The 24482-nt window shown below is 41.6% G+C and overlaps 1 protein-coding gene across 1 annotated transcript; it reads right to left on the bottom strand.

The window, feature by feature from the left end:
• Positions 1-16949: 16949 nt before the first annotated feature.
• Positions 16950-23506, bottom strand: LOC134578416 (histamine H3 receptor-like). The gene is made up of 3 exons (XM_063437416.1): positions 23075-23506; positions 22426-22592; positions 16950-17872 (listed from the first exon to the last, which is right to left on the bottom strand). Exons 1-3 carry the CDS (start codon positions 23346-23348, stop codon positions 16982-16984), a joined length of 1332 nt encoding a protein of 443 aa, XP_063293486.1. The 5' UTR covers positions 23349-23506; the 3' UTR covers positions 16950-16981.
• Between the last annotated feature and the right edge of the window lie 976 nt (positions 23507-24482).

Here is a 24482-nt window from a genome sequence, read left to right as displayed (position 1 = left end):
TTAATTATTTAACCTCTCATCCCTAGTTCCTCCGTTTCCAGTTTTCTAAGAGCCAGATTATCCATTAAACGGCCGCCTACGGCCCGGGCTCACACAGGGGCTCGGTGGGGTTTAAGCTTAAGGTCTGCTTGTGAGTTGACCTGTCTTGAACTGGCAGGGGTATCAAAAAGATGAGGGGTTGTAAAGATCTGTGACTCCGAGCGCCACAGATGGAACTGTGTTCTGCACCACAATGCTCCCCCACCAGGAGGGGAGCAAACACACTTCAGACACTAAACACACTCACAGAGTCACAGTCAGTCTAACCCATATATAGTTCTAAACCTCCTCTAAACATACTACACAGCCTCTCACACACCTACAACATTTAAAGGGACACTCCAGGCACCCAGACCACTTCTGCTCATTGGAGTGGTCTGGGTGCCAACTTCCACTACTCCTAACCCTGCAAGTGTAATTATTGCAGTTTTTTATAAACTGCAATAATTACCTTGCAGGGTTAACTCCACCTCTAGTGGCTGTCTGTTAGACAGCCACTAGGGGGAACTTCCTGCTAGAGCGTCGCTGGACGTCCTCACGCTGTGTGAGGACCTCCAGCGTTGCTCAAATCCCCATAGGAAAGCATTGAAATTAGTTTTCAATGCTTTCCTATGGGGAGACGTAATGCGCATGCGCGGCACTGCCGCGCATGCGCATTAGGTCTCCTCGGCTGGTGGGCGGGATCAGTCTTGCCCACCGGCCGATGGAAGAACAGGGAGGAGCGTCGCGGAGGAGGAGACATCGGTGAGGGACATCGCCGCTGCCTCAGGTAAGTGACTGAAGGGGTTTTCACCCCTTCAGTAACCGGGGATTGGTGGGTGGGAGGGAGAGGGACCCTCCAGTGCCAGGAAAACGGATTGTTTTCCTGGCACTGGAGTTTCCCTTTAACCACCACACACAACACGCACAGAACCCAGTCCTCTAGGAGGGGGCTTCAACCTGGCCCTGGGTGACCTTAGTCCGGCTCTCTTTTTGCAGATTTGTTTCACCACATTAAGCGCCTCCATTCTAAGGTCCGGTACTACGCTACTGTTCTGCCCTTTTCCCTTTATTGTGGACAATTTGACTTTAGTTCTGCTTGTCACAGCCATTAAGTAATCCTGACAATTATTTGACATCAGCAGCATTATTTAATAGATTAGCCGTGCATGTCTATTTAACACCGAGACATCATCTGGTAGAAATAAACTAGTCAATGAGTAGGTGCATGCAGAGGAAATTAAATTTGAAATGCTGGTGAGGGTCTACGTATTTGAAAAAGGAAGTATATCCCCAAATTGTGTAAATTTGCCACTTTAAATAAACATGGATTTACAATTACCTTTACATTAGATCTATGTGAGTTTCAGTTATTTTCTTTTTCTTTAAATTTCATTTCTACAAGCATAACACATACTGTATAACTGGAATTTGCTCTCTTGTCACAGTGATAAATTAGTTTGCCATTGCGAGAATAATACCAGATCCATTTCCAGCCAGACTGTCGAAGGATGCCAAGGATGTACGTTATTCCAGTTCTGCAGCGTATTGCAGGATTGCTGGTCTGTGACGGATAATGACTACAATCCATACACATTGTAAATTCACTGGTACCAATGCAATACAGATAGTATGAATCTCACCGCTCTGTGCTATCTAAAAATACAGTATCCAACCAATGGAAAATACAAATAATTTAAACACAGCAATATGAAGTCATGGCATGTCCACTGCATACCCAGAATGCCCTGGGACAATATGCAAATTCGCACAAAGTGTATGAATTAGATTCCAGCAAACTTTTCTTGTGGTTTCCTTGGCAATGGCAGCCATCATAATTCTAAGAGAATGCATGACTAAGCCCCGGCATACAACCTACTGGGAATTAAATGCCCACCCTGTCTAAAAATACCTTCTGCAATTCACAATTGCACTAAAGACTAGAACACTCTCATTCAAAGAATTCAAAGTGAGTTTCAAACTTCAAACCATTTGGCAAAAGAAAAAAGTATAACAAAATATAATTTCTATTTGTAGTCAGGGTAGGTGTTGGGTAATCCAATCTTGATGGCAGTAGTTACCTACACCACATTCTCAATATGTATCTCACCTATCCCATTCCTATTTAAACAATGACTTATAAGGTCTGCTGTTGAGTAATGCTTTTATTTTCAGGATCTGTATAAACAAAATTGTTAAAGTGGCACTGTCACAATCTGGGGTCTTTGCAGAATTCGCAAAGACCTTCGACGGTGACATCGCTGCTTGGTGACCAGTGGATGGGGGGTCAGGTAAAGGTAAGTTCGACTTCCCTGAATCTGTTCCTTGCAGGCACGGGGTTCTCACTGCGGCCCTCTCGCGCATGCGGTCAATGGAGGATCCTGCAAGACCCCGGGATGCTCCATAGATGGAGCCAATTCCCTTCAGCCATTACTGGTGACAGCTGGGGGGATTGAAATTTAAAGACGTCGGAAGCTCTACCCTATGTCTAGAAATGTCAGGCGGAGGACTTCCCCATGTTGTAGCAATATACTTCAATGAAATTCCCAAACCGTCAAAATGAGTATTTCATAAAGATTGTAAGATTTTATCTGTAAAAAACTCTTATGTTTTGCAGGGGGAAAGGCCACAGAGGGGGGGGGGGGGGGGGGGGGGGGGGGGGACAGTGCCGCTTTAAGTAGCTTTTGTAAAATTATTGTCGTTAATTAACTTTATTAAGCTATTTTGACATTGAGCAGTTTACACAACACAAAAAAGACTCACAGACACGACAAAGGAACAATAGCTGGGGGATTGCTGGTTTCCCGTACTAGCACTCAATGTTCATTATCCGTAGCTTGCTGTAAAATGTCCCAATCTTCCATTGCAGAATTCATTTATTCATTTCGGAAGTCCATTGCTGCGCACATCAAAGATGTCATAGATGTATAGCTGCCTCCTCAACGTACACTATCTCTTCCAGTTTCATTTGATCATATGTTCATAATTGATCACGTGTACTCTTTTAATGACAAGAGCTGTATTTTTTTGTTTAATAAAATAGCCAGGACAAATGGATGTGTTGGCATGTGATCTTCTCTCCTTTATCTTTCGTGCCTTGGACGTCTCTCGTGCTATCAGCAGTATTCGAAAAATATATTATTTAAATAAATTACCATATCAAACAGATTGTGCTATTTCTATGACAAGTCTACTACATTCCCAAGAAAGGATGTAAAGCGATCACTGAATGATTTCCTATACCATACAAGTGACTGGAGCAAGATACTGTTATTTTATAAATTACACAGCAAGTTGCTCCAGAGATACTGAAGCAGACTTGGATGCCAAACGTCCTTATTAGGAGTTTTTCCATGCACTCAAGGAAGCCGTACACTGTGATATTATTATTATTATTATTTGCATTTATATAGCGCCGACTTGTTATGCAGAGCTTTACATTGTTATCAATGGGGGAATTTAACATTAAAACAGACAACTACAAATTGTTACAGAAACAAGAGGTTGATGAGGAGCAAAATGCCACTTCAAAGTAACCATACCAATGTTACCACATGACAGGAGGCTTCCTATTTTGCATGTAACTCTCTTTACTAACTCCATAGCATAGCAGTAAAGAAAAGTGAAAACAATAACCAATCAAAATGCAATAGGAGGTATAGTATTCACAGTGATGAGGCTCCTCCCCCTCTTTCTTTACTGCTCCATCAGCAGACAGGTCAGAGTTTCAACTCTTCCCTTTTCATTAATGCTTATTTGACTATGTGTTTTTATTTAATTTGTATCATTTACTCTTATCCAATTGTGCTTTTATTACTGTTTTAATTCATTGCATTCTGTTTTACTGGGACCCATTATTCCTGGGACTCAGTTATTCTCCCGCTTGGCAGCGAGTTTTTCCGAACGATCCGCGGTCCCCATCGGCGGATCGCTCACCTTTCACTTCCCTGGGGTAACGCTCATCCCCACCAGCCACCCCCTATACAGACTGACCCCTAGCCCAACCTGCCCTGTGCCAAGTGTGCTATTTATAATCACTATAACTACTATGGATTCATCCCAGGGCGCTACGGATTTTCAAGCAATGTTCAATGAGGCTATTGCTGCCTCGATGGAGAAGGCTCTCTCCAGGGTTATGACGGCGTCTGCCGATCAGCACAAAAACCCCACTAAAGTCCAACACCAGGACTACGATTCTGAGGCTTCGGAATCACACGCACAAGCCGACACCCGGCCTTCTAAACGCCGCTGGAAGGGCAAAAAGGGGACCTACAACCCTGACAAAGGCAAGACCCCTGTCAAACGAAGCAAGCCATGGATTCCGATTCTCCTGAGGACGCCTGGGGCTCGGATGACGGTTCGCACACTGGTTTCCTGCAGGGCACCTTCCTAGACGACATACAACTACCGGACGATCCGGTACCAGCGCTGGACGAGGGGGAAACCATCCTGGATCCCTCGGGTCAACGTCTTTTCGACCCAAGAAACATTCAACATCCGCGATCAGGGGACTGGGCACCTCCTGACCACCTCGCGAAGTTCATGCACCTGTGGTTACGCAAACCTATGGACAAGATGGTGCGCAACCGTTTACGCTCCGAATGCCCTCGCCCTTCACTACCCGACCATGTGGCACAGACACCGGAGTTCGACCAGGTCATGACCACCTTTATGTCTAGGGTTGATAGCGATCTCCGAAAAGGGGTGGAGAAGGGATTCCATGGCGTACAGGACAAGTTGCTGGACTCCATTGGCCCACTTTCCCGCATCTTGTACTTGGCGGATGACGCCCTCACGCGAGCTGACCAGTTCGATACCAACATGGTACGTGAATGGGCACATGATATTAGAGAATGGGCGCAACAATGTTTTTGTTTTGTTAGCAACGCCAACGTGGCCCTCTCTTCTGAGAGGAGGGAAGCAGCATTACTCCGTTTGGACGGAAAATTGGTGGAATTGGGCACCAAGGAATTAGGACCACTGGCACAGGGCAAACTCTTCGGAGACGCATTCTTGAAGGACCTGAACAGACACGTGAATGTGTTCACGTCCCTTAATAAAGCTCAGACCTCTATGAAACGGGTCTTCAGGAGCAACTCCCACAGGGGTGTTTTTGGAAGGGCTGGCCGCCACAGGGGCCGCGTAGCCAGCCGCTTCTGGCCTTCAGGTCCCCGCTCGCAGAGACCTCAACCGTTTTACCCGGAAGTGGGCTACGGACAGCCTTTCTCCTACACCAGAGGAGCCGACAGAGGTCGTGGATCACGTGCCCGTGACAGAGCACGCTTCACCCCCGCAGGTAAATCATTATTTGACTAATGTACCCCTTACCTCTCGAACTGCAAGTCGTATTGCTCTATATTTTCAGAACTGGACAGCCATCTCGGTAGACGCGTGGATCCTCCAGACGGTACACGGCTACGTCATAGACTTTGTGGATTTCCCGGACCAGACTGTCCCTCTGCATCCCTTGAACTGCTCCGCGGAGGACGGCCATCTCATAGAGAATGAGTTGCGAGAACTCTGGTCAAAAGGAGCGATAGAACCCGCTCACGACCAGGGTTTTTTTTTCAGCAATATTTTCCTGGTAAAAAAGAAGACCGGGGATTTCAGACCAGTCATAAATTTAAAGAAGCTCAACGCTTACGTTATGTACAGGCTCTTCAAAATGGAAGGCATACATCTTCTGAGGGACCAAGACTGGACCTCAAGGACGCCTACCTGTCAGTACCCGTTCACATTGCCTGCCGGCGATTCCTCAGATTCCGGTGGCGAGGCCTCCCCTGGCAATTCACATGCCTCCCCTTCGGCCTCAGCTCGGCCACGTGGTGCTTCACCAAGTTACTGAAGCCAGTGGTCGCACATCTACGAGCACGAGGAATTCGGTGCATTATCTACCTGGACGACCTGCTTCTGTTTTGCTCCAACAAGTCCAGACTAACTCAACACACGCGCTTTACTGTAGACTTCCTGACGTCACTGGGTTTCGTGGTGAACTTCCTGAAGTCGGAGATATCCCCAGCTCAGACGGTGCAGTTTTTGGGCTTCGAGATAGACTCCAGGTCCAGCACGTTACGATTGCCAGCAAAAAAGATCGCAGCAATCAAAAAGGAACTACGCAGAGTCATTCGCTGCCATTTCATTCCACTCCGCAATCTGGCTCGAATTGTAGGACTACTATCCACGTCCATCCAGGCCATATTCCCAGGACCGCTCCATTACAGGGAGATGCAACGCCTGAAGACCTCCTTTCTTCACCGGAATCCTTCCTCCGATCAAACGATCCCGATAACGGAAGAGGTCAGGGAGGAACTCAGGTGGTGGCTCGACAGCATGGAAGCATGGAACGGCCGGGCCATCTTTGGGAACTCGCCCGACATCGTTCTGGAATCGGACGCCAGCCTTTGGGGCTGGGGTGCGACGGGCGAAGGCAAGTCGACAGGAGGCGCCTGGACCTCTCAGGAAATCGACCTTCACATAAATTGTCTGGAACTCCTGGCGGGCTCATTCGCGATCCGCAGCCTGGCAGCCTGACAGATCGAACTGCTGTATTCTCCTCTGGATGGACAACGTCTCGGCGGTTCGCTATATCAACCGCTTGGGCGGAGCCCGGTCCCGGCTCCTATCCGAAATAACGAAGGAGATCTTCGACTTCTGTCTACCCCGCAACATCTCGCTCAAGGCGGAATATCTCCCGGGGGAAACAAACCTGACAGCAGACTGGTTCTCACAACTACTTCAGCTGGCTTCTGGACCCAGAGAGCATGGCAGTGGACGCATTTCTCCAACAATGGCGAACCGAGGGAGCATACGCTTTTCCCCCATTTGCCATGATAGCGAGGACGATTCAATACCTGAAGAATCAACACGGATCTCTACTTCTCATCGCTCCCCTATGGCGGGGTCAACCATGGTTCCCGGACCTCCTGGCATTATCCTACACCGACCCGCTGCTCCTACCACCCTACTGGATGCTCCTCACAGATCCGAAAGGGAACCCCCATCCCCTCGTCCTCGAGGACCGTCTCACCCTGGTGGCTTGGACTCTTTCAGGGGAGCCTGGCAAACCAGAGACTTGTCGCAAACAGCTAGAGACCTCATATGGGACTCCTGGGCACCCGGAACCAGACAATGTTAGCTATCAGCTTGGAATTCCTGGTCCTCTTGGTGCAATGAACGGAACTTCGATCCATTTACTGCACCTGTGACTGCCATTCTGAATTTCCTTTCACATCTTTTCTCAATGGGTCGCTCCTATCGTTCGCTCAACATTGTACGCTCCGCGATTTCGGCGGCTCACGTCCCCTCCTTGGGGATCCCGGTAGGGAAGGACCCGCTGGTATGCCATCTCCTGAGGGGTATACGGTTGCAGAGACCTCCGGGACCCAAATACTCTCACCTGTGGGACGCGGAGATGGTCCTACGGTTCCTGAGAGATTGGCCGACAAATGACAGACTGTCTCTCAGACAATTTTCGGCCAAATTGACCCTATTACTTTGCCTTGTTTCCTTCCATCGTGTTTCGGACGTACGGGCCATTGACATCAACGTCTTTTCGGTCTCTCCTGAGGGAGTTACCTTTCGAGTATCACGACGTACCAAATCAGACTCTACGTCGGTTTTTTATCCTTTCTTTGCTACCGAACTGCAACTGTGCATCGTTTCTACCCTGCATCGGTACGTGGAGATCACGTCCACACTTCGGGTCTCTGCCTTGGGACAGTTACTAGTGTCCTATGTTAGACCACCCGTTCCCGTTTCGGCTACCACACTCGCCAGATGGATACGATGGATCCTATCACTGGCGGGAGTGGACGCTACTTTTGGAGCACATTCAGTGCGCGGGCGGCAGCCTTGTCGGCTTTCTCGGCGGGCGCTTCTCTGGCAGATATCCTTCGTTCAGCGGACTGGTCGAGGGAATCTATTTTTCGGACATTCTATTTCCGCCCGAGCTCAGGTGCGGCTATGTCTCTTCTGAATCAGCGTTAAAAATGCAAAATAGGAAGCCTCCTGTCGTGTGGTAAAATTGAAGATTATGCTAGCGTTAGTGTACTTATAATCTTAATTTTAGTAATGACAGGAGGCGAGTATTTTCCCACCCTTTTCCCACCCTTGGGAAGAGTGGATTCACGTAAGTATATTTATCTCTCAGTTGGCTTATCATATTTTTATATCGTTTCTCTTCATGTTTGGGGATTTGTTCTGTTTATGTTCATTACCAATTCATTACCAATTAACCAGAAGAGTTGCCTACTGCAATTATATGTTGGGTCATTACTGCAACCAGTTTCAAGATCGGTGCCTAACCCATTTCATGTTCTCTTTTCAGTATAAATCCACGATGTTAACAGTTCGTTCTCAGGATGGACACATTTGGGTCAACCTTCATCTCCTGAGGTTTCGTTGATCGGACGAGTCACCCGTTGGTGCATGTTACAGGATATTCTGGATCAGTCTTCATTCCGTGAAGGTCCGTTTCTGTGGGAACCATCTGTTGGTGCATGTTACAGGATGTTTTGACTTTATGGTTTTATTAAGTTTCCTGATGTCGCTTCCAAAAGAGGGGGACGAGCCTCATCACTGTGAATACTATACCTCCTATTGCATTTTGATTGGTTATTGTTTTCACTTTTCTTTACTGCTATGTGGAGTTAGTAAAGAGAGTTATATGCAAAATACTCACCTCCTGTCATTACTTAGAACTAACTAACTAACTAACTAACTAACTAACTAACTAACTAACTAACGCTAGCATAATCTTCAATTGTATAACATCCCATTCCTCTATGTAATACTATTAGATTTCCTTGACAAGAAGCTCATTTGCTGAAATTCCTATTAAATTACGGTTGGTACACAAAGGAATCTTGAAAGCCTGAAGCCGTACTGCTTCCAATTCTTACACAACTGCAAAATGTGATCTCTCTCGGTGTACAAACATAACACTTAGTTTTGCTATTTTATGCTACTATATGGCATCTGTAATAGATGTATAACTTCTACATGACTTATAGGGACAGTCTAAGCACCATAACCACTACAGCATAGTTACAGTCAGCTGATGGCTTCAGCCAATGATTGCTGTCCAGTCCTGATATGTTGGTATGAATTTCTGCTTTATAGGAGCAATTCAGACTGTATTGACTCTGGGTGTCTGCACAGCATAAGGTGTACATTAATTGTTTGACAGATAATCATCAGACTGTGTATGGGGACTCTTGGCACCATAACCACTACAGTGCACAGTGCTGCTTATACTGCATAGTGTGTCCCTTTAAATACAGCTAAAAAGGACAATTCCACGTTCCTTTATTCAGGTAAAGGCTTTTCGAGGTTAGGAATAGAGCAGAGCTTAGTATAAACCATGTGTGCACTCTGATAACGCAATTTGCGCACTAGAGCATCCGCTGAGACGTGACATAATAACTTAGTTCCATGCGCATAGATAATACGTGCATTTACACAGTATGCCCTGGTTATGCTGGCACTCACAGGCATATTATATAAATTATAAAATTCAATTTAGATGACCCATATCTATCTTTTCGTTAACTATGTACAATCCCAGCGACTGCACCCCTCTAATACCCAACTAAATACCCAGGATACGTCTCCTGCTTTTGCCCTAGACTGCACTCTGCCTTATTTCCATTTATTAAATCCACAAATACCAACGTTAACTATGATAAGAAAATAAAAAACAGGAGTGGGCTTTAGGCTTAAATAACTAACATGTTTTTTTTTCAGTAGACAACGAGATTCACTTATCTCCCCCAGCAATTTCTTGTACATTATGCGTAATTGTCACAAACTGAGTGCCCCGTGGTTAGACAAAAAGCACCTGTCCCTTTGCATGGCAGTCTGTGGAGTAATGTGAAGGTACGGTAATTTACGGAGAGCATAAAGGATCCATTTAATAAAGGCTAGAGAAGCCAGTGAATTGCAGATAGGCCCTGCATGCTAAGCATTCTTGGTGGGTTTTTTTTTTTTTAATTTTTTTAACGTTTTTGTTATTTACAATACAAGTTTTTCCAGGATTTCGAAGCACAATTAAAACACAGTAGAGTATTTCTCGCACAGTAAGAATATACAGCTCTGTGTTTCCGAAATGTGTTTTACAGCCAGAAAACAAAAAAACAACCCTTTTCTTGTGGATTTGGAGGGGGAGGGAGGAACATGCACATGTAGGAGGAAAAAGACTTATTATATATATATATTTATACAAAACAGTAGAAATCCTTGCACTCAGACTGTAATTATAAAGGGTACTTGCCGGGTGCTCAAACCTGGGACTTTCAACATCCAACAAAAAGTAGTGATGGTAGCACTCACGGTCTTCAGTTTAAAAATCTTCTTTATTTGACAAGAATTAAAACATAGGGTCCAGGATCAACGTTTCAGTCCTCTCTCAGGACTTTCATCAGGATCAATCTATATATATATTTCTCTTCTGTCTTCTTGTTGCGTGGCTCGCCACGATGTTAATATATACAGTTCTCTAGACTGGAAGCTAGTTTGAGCAGGATCCTCATTAACCTATTTTTCCTGTAACATTTTGTAAAAGTCTCATTTAAAAAATATTTTTTTTTTATTAAGTTTTATTAATTTTCAGAGTACAAAGACATACATACACATTTCATTATCTTGATAGATAATATCAATTGTCTCATTTATTGTTAAATTTACCTCTTTTAAATATTGTGAAGCGCTGCGTAATATGTCGGCGCTATATAAATACTAAAAATAATAATAATATTATAATTCTTCTGTGTGTCAGTTAAAGATATCAGGACGCATCATTTTTTCTTTAGATTTATTCCACTATCAATAACTAAAAATGTTTAAAACGACCAAGGATGTTACAGATGGTAACTGCTGGACTCAGGAATGGAGAGATAGTCTACATAGTCAGAGAACAGGCAGACAACCAGCCTCGTGGTCCTTCTTCCTACTATTCTACGTAGCTATGACCATAATGATGTCAGACCTTTTAGCTAAAAAATCTCGCCATATAAGGACGCTTATGAAGATTTACAGCCTGGATCTCTTGTTTAGATACAGATATATCAAAATTGGCTACTTTGGTCTAAATAAATATAATTCCTTGGTCAATACCAAGGAGTGAGTTACACTGAATGGAAATAGGTCTTGCTTTTTCTGATCTTATAATATTAAATCTTTGTATTATGCACATCAGCTATTCCTTAATATTTTGATACTACATGCTAGTCTTTTTTCAGAATTGACTTTGTCTGTTTCATATCACTTTTTGTTTTCGTAAACATTTATGTTGACAGAGGGAAAAAAAAAACGTCAAGCCATTTAGTTCCATTAATTCTTGGTAAAAGAATATAGCTGGTCTTGGCACCGGTGTAAGGAAACTGTCATGTTCATTTGTAAAGTGGCAGGTGTGAATATGTTTTATTCCATGTCTCTAGCCTAATGGGGCAACACGTCCGCAATTACTGAGCATGAAGGCAGCTCGGGCTGTCTGAGAAAGGGAGGAAAGTCTGACCCCTGACACTTTCTGGTCTGGCTGACACCAATTCACATTGAATAAGTCCATGGTATATGAAATAAGGGTCATCGGAAACAATAATTTATTTCATTTTCAATTTAAAAGATTTTTTTTTAGCAATTTTAAATGATAATAAAAAAAAATTAACAAGCCCACACATACATGCATAGAACACGAACGAAACAATAAAAATAAACAAAATTGCTAAAACAAACAAAAAAGAAAAGAATAAAAGATTAGAAGACAACCACAAGAGAAAAAAATATCTGAGCGGTTATCTCCATTCCCTGAGGAGTTTACAATACGAATAATATATTACAAATGCGTCAAAGGCACAGCTTTTGTTCTGTGTGTGATATGTGTGTGTAATACCAAGTTGTCACACACATATATTTTTTATAATTAAAAAAAAATGTCAAAAACTGTGACGAAATGTTATTTTATCTGGTTGACGGGGCTAGTTAACCGATCTTTCCGACTGTACGTGTGGTAGTTAGACTCTCATTCTTGCAGTTAGAAGTTGACCGACTGTGATTAAATTTGTTTCTTTTAGCCTTTGGCCAACATTCTTAAAATTGGATGCATGAAGGTCATGCCAAAGGAGAAGAACCATTTTTTTTTTAAACTAGGCATTTCTGTCAGCTTATTATATTCTATCAATAAAGATGAGTACTGTTTGGAAAACTGGGAACTCAAGCCTTAGGGACTGAAAGGTTTGAAACCTATCTTAGTAATGAGGTTTGACTCGCATCTTCATGTAATTATCATTTTATACAGCCTCTCAAACCTTTCATTTTCTGTAACACGGGGAAGCTAGGAATGTGTCAGATCTTTGTTGTTATCTTTTTAGCTCCTCGAATAACAAAAAGAATTTCCGCACCAACAGTTTTTATAATTAAATGGATTTTTCCACATCACTAACCAACTCTGTGAAATGATCAGCACATTTATTATGTCTGGTCATCGCTATAGAACACCCCGAATGACATTTGCAGCACGAAATTCTACCTTACTGTCACATGACTTTTCTCACAGCCCTGTGTTACCATGGAAAGCTTCGACTCACTTAATATAAACATATATCACAGCACATTTATTCGCATGACATTTTGAAACAGGATGCAGCTCACCATAGTTTTTCTACTTATTAAGCGTGTTCATGTTGGAACTCGATAAACCATGGCGTCATGCACAATAAACTGCAGATGAGTGCATTTTATGCTACTTTATAAGGATAAGGAATAGAATTTGAGAATGGTATATTGCATACCAGTAAGTTTGGGATTTTGGGGTGCCATTCACAATAGCAGAGTCCTTGGTGCTATTTTACCTTGTAAAGGCTCATGAGAAAAACAAGCAAGATTGCCGAAATATATTGGCACTATTTTCAACATATCTATTATTTTTAAATTATTGATACTTCTTATATGATAAGCACAATTCAAGTGCTATAATGAAATAGTCACCAATACAGAAATTACAGTAACTACTGGATAAATGTCTCAGTTTTGTGTTTACATTAATTATTTTTTGCCCCTCTATTTCCCCTGGTTTTTATTTAACTTTTTTTTTTTAATTTACCATAGTTTTTTACTTACATAGAAAAAAATGAGGGCCTACTTTTTATTTTATGGGGAGCGTGATCTTTGGCAATCTTTGCAATAGGTGGAACTATAGAAACAAGCCACAGTCCGAATTCATTGTTTTTTTTTTTTATATCCCCCTATAGTAGATATACACAATAAATACATGCATGTAATTTTAATGTTTGTACTCATTTGGGGTATATCTCAAAATAGTTTGCAAAAGCTGTGTGTGATAACATGGGTATATTTTTGTAGCGTTAACACAGAGTTGTATTTGTGTGTAAAATCTGTGTACTTGAATGCGTTGGTGTCTGTGTGTGAAGTGTCTGTACATATGAAGGTGTATTTGTTGATAGTATACATATTTATGAATTCAATCTCGGTATATATTTATTTGACTTGTCTGTGTGTAAATGAAGTGGTGTTGGTTAGTAGTATCCTGTCTGTACTCCCCATCTGTGCAAAACTTGCTGTTTATGATATATATTGTTTGTGCTAAACTTTTTAGAAAAATCTCCCTAGTTTATCCTTTGTTTTTTTTTTTACTCTATATGCCGTGCCAGGCACAGCATTATTAATTTACTGAGAGGATAGTGGATGCATGGAATAGCCTTCCAGCTGAAGTGGTAGAGGTTAACACAGTGAAGGAGTTTAAGCAGGCGTGGGATAGGTATAAGCAGGGGTCAAGTCCTGGGGAATAAAGTGTGGGAACTCTCCCAAGATTCCCTCTCCCCCCCCCAAAAAAAATAATAAAATACACTCGTGTATATACACACACGCGTGCACACACAGAGACACACATATACATATACGCCTGCACACACACACTCAGACACACGCACATACACACACACACATACATTCACAGAGACACTCACAGACACATATACTCACAGACACACATACTCACAGACACACACACATACATACACTCAGACACACACACACAGACACACATTCACAGACACGTTCACAGACGCATTCACAGACACACACATGCATTCACAGACACACACATGCATTCCCAGACACACACACACATTCACAGACAGATACACACATTCACAGACACACACACACATTCACAGACACACACATATTCATTCACAGACACACACATACATTCACAGACACACACATACATTCAGACACACACAAACATTCAGACACACACATACATTCACAGAGACACACACATACATTCACAGACACACACATACATTCACAGACACACACACACATACATTCACAGACACACACACATACATTCACAGACACACACACACATTCACAGACACACACATATTCATTCACAGACACACACATATTCATTCACAGACACACACATATTCATTCACAGACACACACATACATTCACAGACACACACATACATTCAGACACACACAAACATTCAGACACACACAAACATTCACAGACACACAGATACATTCACAGACACACAGACACATTCACAGACACTCACACACACACACAGAAATTGTTTGTTTGTTTTTTATCTAAAAAATGTCCACCCAGCCTCCCTACCTGGAGAGCTGGCGTGGACGTGTTCCTGGGTGCCAGTGGGGCAGGCGTCTGTCTCCATATCACACGCGGAGAGGGAGCTGTGTCCTCTCTGCTCCCTTTCGCCGCGCAGGCTGTCTGCTGATGCTGGGAGCCGGACGTCATATTCCGGCTCCCAGCATCAGCAAACGGTGCGCGGCGAAAGGGAGCAGAGAGGACACAGCTCCCTCGCCGCGTGTGACAGAGAGAGTGCCGCCCGCCGGGGGGGGGGGGGGGGGGGCATTAGGCCACCTCTTGGGCCCCCCCCAAGACAGGGGGGCATTTGGGAGCGGCATGAGTCCTGCTGCAACAGCGGGAACGGCGTTCCTGCTCAAAAGAAAGTGCAGGAACGCCGTTCCCACGCGTTCCTGCAGGACTCGAGCCCTGGGTATAAGGCTATCCTAGCTATAAGATAAGGCCAGGGACTAATGAAAGTATTTCGAAAATTCGGCAGACTAGATGGGCCAAACGGTTCTTATCTGCCGTCACATTCTATGTTTCTATGTAACGAGTTTATACCCTGCAGTGACATGCGCACAGTTGATGCGTGCATACGCACTAATGTAGGAAATTTTGGGTTGGACATAATGCGGGGGGCTTTGTGAGGAGATGGGCCATAAAATGTATGATTGGGCTTAAGCCCCTTGCCTTTTTGAAAAATAGCAACACATCTGTGTTATAGTCAAACCTTACAAAGGACAGATTAGACCTTCAGTCAGGTAAAGGGGGGCTCCAAAGTAAAAGTCAACTAAATGTCGGAGAAGGGCTGGGGATCTGACAGTCTTCCTTTTCAGAAGTTGTAGTTATTTAAAAGCTGGGGTTCCCACATTTGTCCACTGTTTGCATAGGAAAATCCAAATGCTGTCCTCTTTCTCATTGTGCCTAGCTGTACCTATCTGAAAAAGATGTCTTAATTTAATGTTTCTTTTCTAATGGATCTGTTTGGCTTTTCCCTCTTGCCTTTCCTGTTGGTGAGGTGGAGAGGGGGGTCAGTCTGCTGTGATAAAAGTAAAACTCTCATTTACAATGACTTGACTGAGCTACCTTTGAGCTTGCAAATTACCGCTAATGCTGTAATTAAACCAGGTCTGTAACCTGCATTTCTTTTTAGAGTAATTAATGGACCGTGAAAGTGGAGCTATGCTAATATTTTTAAATGGCTCTGCGGTTTTAAAGGAACATTTTACAGATGAATATAATTTGATCTCTCATCGTAGCTTTCCACAGTTCAATAAGACCAGCACCACTTTCAAGATGTAAATTGAGAATTCTTGTAGGGCATCCAGGATATGACGTCTCATGCAAAGCCAATTGCTGATGTAATAAATACTAATAACGGGAGTTTAATGTTTTGACATGATCAGTTGCTCAGCCTTTAAGTCATCAGTAATAGGAGGAGGAGGAAAACTGCAGATATTATCATGTCAGACAAACATGTTATTTTCTAAAACACACTTATCATTAGTCCTTACAATGCATAAAGACTCGATTTAATTTTTTTTTTTGCACAAAAAGTAGGTATAGCTGCCTCACCCACCTCTATGGACCAGCCTCTACTGGTGGTAACATAATACGGGGACTGTGTATTTGGGAGTGTTCACCAGCTCGAGATAAGGCTACGTCAGCTATGCCATCCAAGAATTTCCCGAGAAAATTATACCTAAGATCGTTATCATTTCGATGTACACACACATGCTTGTTGCAGATATGTACGACATCATCTTACTCCACATTTTGAATGATGTCACCAAGATAGTAATCAATACTCACTGTTATTGTAATCACTACGACACTTATATGTTCAACATAAATTGTGTACAATATTTATTTCATCCTGTTCACACGCTAAGCATACATGAAGATACAGTCATGTTGCAACCAAATAGTATGTTAAGCTGAAATACATATGCAAAGCCCTTTGTTTTTGGGACGAATACTCCAGGATGCTGTCAGTGTCACCCCTTAGTGCATTATTGTCTTATCGATAAATCCCAATAGGCAAAACCAGCAATGATGAGATTACAATTATCATGTCAGTCCTTTTGATAACGCGGCACCTGGGATTTTGCACTTCTTTTTCCTGTAGCTTGCTCTGTACAACATACCGTTTCCTGCTGTTTTATTCTAGCACTGAATTAATTAAACTCTAAATTATTTATTTAGTGTATAAGGAAAATTCCAGCAAATATGTTTTGTCAGTTTCAGACGGTATCTAACTTTCGGACTGATTGCCCTTTTTTTTCTTGTCTGGTCGATTGTTTATTTATTTAAAGTTTTTCCTTAGTTATTTAACATTGTTTGTCACATGAAAATATTTGGGTGTATTTTTGCTTTTCCTGGGCAAAGAAGCTTCATGAAAGCTTTCCTGAAACTCATATGGCAAAGAGGATACAGCACGGGGTTGATGGCTGAATTTAACCACAGAAGCCAGAAGGAAATCTCATAGAGATAATGTTGGACACATCGGCCATGGCAGGCCGCCCTGATGATCATCAGTAGCGTGTATGGTGCCCAGCATAGCCCAAACACACAAACAATGATAGCCAGAGACTTGGCTACTCTTTTGTCCCTCGATAGCCTAAATCGGTTGGCAATGCTACTAGCCATATCTTGTCTGATATTGCTGCAAGCATTTTCTACGGTTTTGTAAAAGCAGTCTTGAGGTCTTTTGGTTTGGACTTCAACTTGTAATGGTGGAAGATCTTGACTTAAGTTCAGGTCCAACATGTGACCTTCAAGCTTTGGTGCACCATGCGCAGAGGCAGAAGGTCTCGTGGGGGAAAGGCAGGAGGACTGCTTTTTGGCGTCACAGCGTGGCCGGTCCGCCGGTTTCACAAAAAATATTAGGTGCTCTTTTTTCTTCCCTTGGAAACTCATCTCGCAATGTTCTTGGCCTTGAGCAAGCTCCTCGTTTCTCATCATGGTTCTCTTCTTGATGTTGATGTAGATGCTCAAATTAAAATAAGTCACACTGATGAAGGGTGTAAAGAACTCCACCGTTGAGGCTATCATTAAGAAATACCAGTTGTAATAAAATTCCACATAACATTCACCTTCTGGTAATATAGTTGTTCTTGCAATGTATTCCCAACTTATAATGGCCGGGCCGTACAAAATGAATGCTGAAACCCACACCACCATCATTTTTAAGACGGCGTTTCTTGTCATTCCCTTTTGAGCTCTATAAGACACCTATGTTGTTCCAAAAAAAAAACAAAGAAAAAACAAATTATGATTAATTTGACAATATTCTCGAACCTTACCTAGAACGCAAGAATTATTGCAGTAAAAGCTATCATTTATTTTTAAAATTCTTTTATTTCCAAGTAACACAGAACATTTACTAAGAAATGAACCAGATGCCTGCTGCTAAAATGTCTTTATGGAACCGAGGACGTCCTTACCAAACACTTAATGGCTTTTATACTTCTAATGCTATAATTTTCTTAAATATAGACTTCGAACGTTAAACCGTTGCTTTCTACACTGAAGGTCTTACAATTAAAGAAAAGTTTTGTTGAGTTTTCCTTCTTAATGTATTAGGCAGGTTTACGCGGCCAACGTTTCTAATGTTCTAAATAGCTCAATTTAAATATCTCTCTCGAATTCTTTTCTTTAATTGAAGGTGTTTATTTTTTTCTATTGAATCTAATGGCCAGTGCTTGGTATAAATAGAGCTATCACACTGGGTAATTATAATGTCAGGAGGTGATTATCCCCTTGGATGTTCAGCTTTTTGGATGAAGTCCATCCAAAGACTGTACACAGAAAAATTCCATGATGTTGACATATTAATTAATACATTTTAAAGACCGGGCATGTTTGACCTTGGTCGTGAAGCTGTTGTTGGACTAATTTAGGGTTCTCCAGATTCTGTCCCTCCAGATATAGCTGAACTACAACTCCCATGATTCTTTGAATGAAATAGATGGCCAGAGAATCATGGGAGTGGTAGTTCATCAACATCAATAGGGTTGGTTTTGGAGAACCCTGGACTAAATCATTAGACGTGAGCAGATTGAGATTGTTGGAAGCCACAGCCTTTCAATACCTGTTCTGACAAGGATGCCTTGTGTGGATGATAGTAATCTTTTCATTTCACAATGTTAAATTCAGTACAATTTTAAAGAAATTATACTATTTAGTCCACATCACTGACGTAAATTGACATTTTGCTTGCCTTTTCATAAAATCCCTTGTTTAATAATATGAGACAAACATAATATTTCAAAACACATCTTGGAATTGAGGAAAACTGTCTTCTAAAAGCCTTCCATAAATACAATCAAATGGACCTGTCACTTATTATGTAGTGTGGCCACTTTAATCTTTAGCTTATTAACCCTACACCTCTACAGAGTGTCACAGAAAGAGACTATAACAACATATTCTGTTTGGTCAATAACCCTTTGATTGCCTTATAGAGTAACGTATGCTGATTGGTTGCAAATCAGGATGATATGGGCTTACTAATCCATTCAAAGTAATGGAAACAAAAAATACTTAATTCGCTTTTTGGTGATTTTTTTATTTGCCTCTGATGGGTTATAGGTAACTCTCAATGTTAAATAGATCGCTCGTGCATATGTAGCTTTCAGAGTTCAGAGAAGGACTACTACACTGGTTCATGGATGGCAGGATAACTTTGACAAGGAAAGGTTAAAGGATCTTAACATGTATAGCTTGGAGGAAAGACGAGACAGGGGGGATATGATAGAAACATTTAAATACATAAAGGGAATTAACACAGTAAAGGAGGATACTATATTTAAAAGAAGAAAAACTACCACAACAAGAGGATATAGTCTTAAATTAGAGGGGCAAAGGTTTAAAAATAATATCAGGAAGTATTACTTTACTGAGAGGGTAGTGGATGCATGGAATAGCCTTCCAGCTGAAGTGGTAGAGGTTAACACAGTAAAGGAGTTTAAGCATGCGTGGGATAGGCATAAGGCTATCCTAACTATAAATAAAATCAGCTTGCAAAACCTGCATTTCTCTTGTCTGCTGCCTTTGCAAGCCCTCCTCTTTTAACCCCACCCAGACTTTCTGTGGCTGTCCAATCACAGACGTCCCACTGCAGCTCAATGAGAAGTCTTTGCAAAGCAGGTTCTCTGAGCAATTGCTGCCATTTGAGTTTAGCTCCACTGAGCTAAACAAACCAGGAAGTAACAGGACTGGTTGTCTGCTTGAAAGCCAAGAGGTGGTAACCAGGTTAATTTATAAAAGTGCTACTGCAATCTGCACCTTTGGCAAAATGAAAAAAATAGGGCACACTCACTACACATCAAGCTCTTCGCCTAAAGTGCTTTAAGGGTCTGAAGTGTTCCTTTGACATTCTATTGATAAACCATAGATACAGAATTACAAATCAAGAAATAAAATACAGAATAGAAAATGGGTATTTAATGTTTTATTAAGTGGGTATTGAATGTTTCTATTTACTGATTGTATTAAGCCACTTTTATTTTGACATAGAAAGAGAGCCAGAATGCATGCAGAATATTTGTGTATCATTATTATTATTGCATTCAAGGTGCAATTTTTTTTTGAAAAGTCTCTCTTTGAGCCTTCCAATAAAGTAATTATTTTGACTGCTGCATGGGAAAAAAATGGGTTTGCCTTTATTTGTCCAAATACTTTGGGGGGGGGGGGGGGTGCGGAGAAACCCAGTTTTAGTCATTTGACCTTTCAGTTCCGATGAAATTCCTCCATGCAATTGTTTTGGGAAAAACTATTTGGGCGAACCAGAATGGCACCTTTTAATGTACCGCAATGCAAAAACGACTAAAATATTGCCTAGTCTAATGGCTACACAATATCAGGCATTTTTGGCAATGCCAATTGTGAGTTATCATAATTATATTATTATATCTGTATTAAAAATAAAATAAAATGAGAGTTTTATAATGATTGCTTTTCCTGTTACGATCATGTAAACGAATGAAAGCAGAAGTAATTTTAATTTGGGGGGAAAAAAAGGCAGGGGATGGTTAAAAAAAGAATCACAAATCAGTGTAATAATTCTAAATCAGTGAATGAAAGTCAGTGTAAGTGGCACTGGTGATAGCTAGACAGAATAATAACCTAGCCACCTCACCAGTCACACACTACGAACACTGACACAGACACATACTACTCCCACACAGTCACAGCAATGGAAAAACACGCAGTAACTGCTGGTCTGTCTCTTAATAGCTGAAGTAAAAGTGTCTGTAAAAATAAATTTTTTTTTAGATTGCTCCTCCTTTTATCCCTCGATTGGTCCTTTATCAAGTGATCTGTAATTTTATTGGCTCTTCCTTAGCCAACATCTATTTTTCAGTCAATCATCTTTCTCCCCACTTCTTGATTTTGACAGGAGGTACAGCCCACACCACTGGGCCATCCTCTTGTCCATCATGGCAAAATTTAAGCTACTTATTTGCCCCCTAGAAAAAAACAGCCTCTTCTAAATTCCCTCCCCCTTTTCCTGGCGTCACTAACGAAAATCTGAATCGCAAAACAAATGAAAAGGCTCGTCCATTGTCCATTTTGTTAATACTTGCCATGGAGTGCTTCGGAGTTATGGAATCGGATAAATCACTGATCGTCCAAAATTGGGACCCATCACGATTCATTTTAAACCGAATGCGCAAGTTTATAATTTTGTATTTCATTTAGAAAACATGTAAAAGCTTCTGATACTTATGTTTTTAATTTTGTTTTATTTCTCTTTTTAGATAAATCCAGGTAATAACATACATTATATTTGAAGGTGTTCCACCCTTGCTATCTAGAATGGTTACTGTGTGTCTATAGCACAAGGAATTCTGCTGTGCCACCATTTCATTCTAATTTACACATGTTGAAACCACCAAATATTCTAGAACTCTGTATAACTGATGAATATATTAAATCCCCAAATATAAATCAATTAGGCAGGAATGCTGAATACATATCACTCTGCCGTTTTATGTTAATACAGGTACACTAAATACACTCGCTGTATGGCAACAAACATACAATTTAACATCAATTCAAACTATTTAAGAGATGAGATCCTTTTCCTAAATGCAATAATGTTTAATCAGTAGAACAATCATTGTATCAATTTCATGAATTAATAAAATTCTGTTTAATGATATTACCCGGGAAGTGTAGAAACAAAGGGGATTATTGAGCCTAAGCATATTGTGTGGTCTGAATCAATAATTCATTTGGTGTTGACCTAAAGGATCTCAGGAATAAATTTAATTAAGTATGATATTTAATTTGATGTTAATATGCTTTAAAGGCAATAGAGGGCATGAGATATATTAGCATCAATCAATTAATGAATCTGCTTATCAGAAAAGATATGAGCTGACTAGTTTTAGTATTCTTGTCTCGAATGATGAGACCATGGGGAGATTTATCAAACAGGCAAAGTCCTAAAAGTGGTGCTATCACCAAGGAAACCAGTGGAACTAGCTAACACATTCCATTACTGAAACTCCCCATATTTTTTTTTTTTTTTTTTTACCACTTTCTGAAGGAGACTCTCTGATAGATCTCCCCCACTGCCAAAATGAGGCATAGACCCCCTATCTGTTTGTTTTTTTAACCCCCATAATGCTTTGCCAGGGTGTGGTTAAAAAGGATTGTGGGGATTGTAGTCCTGCAACAGATTGATGTCTAGATTATGACCTCTAAAGTATATGTAACGATACAATGTATCCAGTATTTATCCAGGGGGATTGCATGCAATAATGTTGTTTTCTTACCGCTTTGGTGACTGAGATGAACCTATCATAACTGATCAGGACAATGTTGAACACAGATGCTGTGCACAAGAGATAGTCCATCACTAGCCACAACTTGCATAAGCCTTTTCCAAACTTCCACTGGCCGGTCAGGACATAAGGGATATACAATGGGATGCAAAATCCACCTGTGTGATGCAGAAAGTTAAAAGATACATGAATAGATGTAGTACAAACATAACTAAGGCATACAAGAATATATTTATAGGCTGCTGCGAGGCACTATAGCAAGCTGGTTAACGCCATTAACCCTTTATTAAATGCAGCAGTGTACAGAGTATTCTGCTGAACCATGTGATGGGCCAGGGGTGACTAAAAGGTGGATCCTCAATTGTTTCCAAACTACAACCCCCATGATGCTTTGCCAGCTGTAAGACTTGCACTGCATGATTGGAGATGTAATTTTACAGCCAGGGACCTACATTGTGCTCACCCCTGATCTAAATGTTCCTATACATATATTGCATATGCAGTCACTTATTAAAACAATATTGTCTCAAATCTGCAACCCCAAGTCATGTCTACAGTGCGGTGTCACAAACTAGCAGAACATCATTTCTTGTTAGAAAAGAGGGACAGTGCTACTTTACCAGATCCAAGTCTCACTTACCCACTAGGAAATCTGCGATAGCCAAGTTGAGGAAGAAGAAATTGCCCTGGGTGCGGAGTCCCTTGTCAACAATAAAAGCCAAGATGACCAAGGCATTCCCCAGGACTGTGGCCAGGACCATGAGAGCCATGGTGACTGCCAGGAGAATGGAGACAGTGGGGGAGAACTGTCCATAGTGCTGAAACTGTTCCTCTCCAGGGCTGCCTGCTAGACACTTATTTCCAAGCTGGGCTCCTACTGAGGAGCTGTTCAGGATGGGGATATCTGCTGGCATGGTCCTTTCCAAGAGGGCTGTAACACCCTGCTACACCCACCAAGGGGAGAACTTCATGCCCAGAACCTTGGTGGATGTGCTACATTTCTACAAGCACCTGGGGATCTCAAAGTTCCAAATCTCTCTCCTAGCTCTTCATCCTGTGCATTCTGTGCAGCCAGACCACACTCTGCAAAGCAAGCAGCTCATTCAAACACACTTACAGGCTGGCTGTCCAGGAGAAGCTAACCAGCGCCCCCTCTGTTAACACATGCAATTGCAGCTGCCAAAGCTATGGTCCAAGGGATGGCAGTGCTACCTAAACCTGCATGATTACAACTGAATTAAACATGCTCTTAGCATCCCCAGTGTATGTATGAGATCATGATATTTAGTTAGCTCAATATAAAATCACTGGATCTACTTAGCATCCTAATACAGCTCATTTAACACTTATTGCCTTTATTGCAATTCTTTTCTGTAGTATATTTCCTTTATCTGGTTTTGAGAGTGTTTGGAATGGCACAGTTTATTTTTTCATGGTTGGAATGTTAAAGACACACTGTAACACACAAACCACAGGATTATTAACCATTTGAGTACTTGAGTGGTGAGCGAAGTCCCTCTTAGCACAGTGGTAATGGATGGAAAGGGCAGACTGCAGGTGTGTAGATTAACCCCTAATGACCTGTGGATATCAGATATAGAGTGACCCATGCCCTGCAAGGTCTGGTTCAGGAAGATGGGAAATTCTGGGGGCACTGTGCAATCTTCCGCTAAGATGAATCCAATAGGGACAGCGTGTAGCTACATACAGATTGTTGTTGTTTTTTTTTTTTTGCATATATATATGAAGAGGCTCCCTGCTGTGCCACAATACAAGCCATTTAATGTCAGTGTGTAGGTAAAAACATTTGATTTCTTCTACAGTTTCAGGATGAATGAACATAATGTCCGTGTGAATGAACACATTTTCATTATGGTTATTGTACACCAAAACATTATTTATTTATAAAAAAAATCTTACCAGGATGGATACATTGAGATTTCTCTTATTTTCAAGTATGTTTCTCGCATATATATTACCACTTTAAATTCAGGGATAGGCAACCTTCTGCACTTCACATGTTGTGGACAACATCTACCATGATGCTT

The sequence above is a fragment of the Pelobates fuscus genome, chromosome 12 (assembly GCF_036172605.1).
Source record: "Pelobates fuscus isolate aPelFus1 chromosome 12, aPelFus1.pri, whole genome shotgun sequence".
Taxonomy (NCBI): domain Eukaryota; kingdom Metazoa; phylum Chordata; class Amphibia; order Anura; family Pelobatidae; genus Pelobates; species Pelobates fuscus.
Note: the sequence above shows the minus strand (reverse complement) of the source record. Positions and strands in the feature narration are given on the sequence as shown.

Coding starts and splice junctions, on each gene's coding strand:
- LOC134578416 (XM_063437416.1), bottom strand. CDS start 23,348: ATGCCAGCAGATATCCCCATCCTGAACAGCTCCTCAGTAGGAGCCCAG. Junction 22,593..23,074: donor TATCGCAGATTTCCTAGTGG/GTAAGTGAGACT, acceptor TGCATCACACAG/GTGGATTTTGCATCCCATTG. Junction 17,873..22,425: donor TCATCTCAGTCACCAAAGCG/GTAAGAAAACAA, acceptor GGAACAACATAG/GTGTCTTATAGAGCTCAAAA.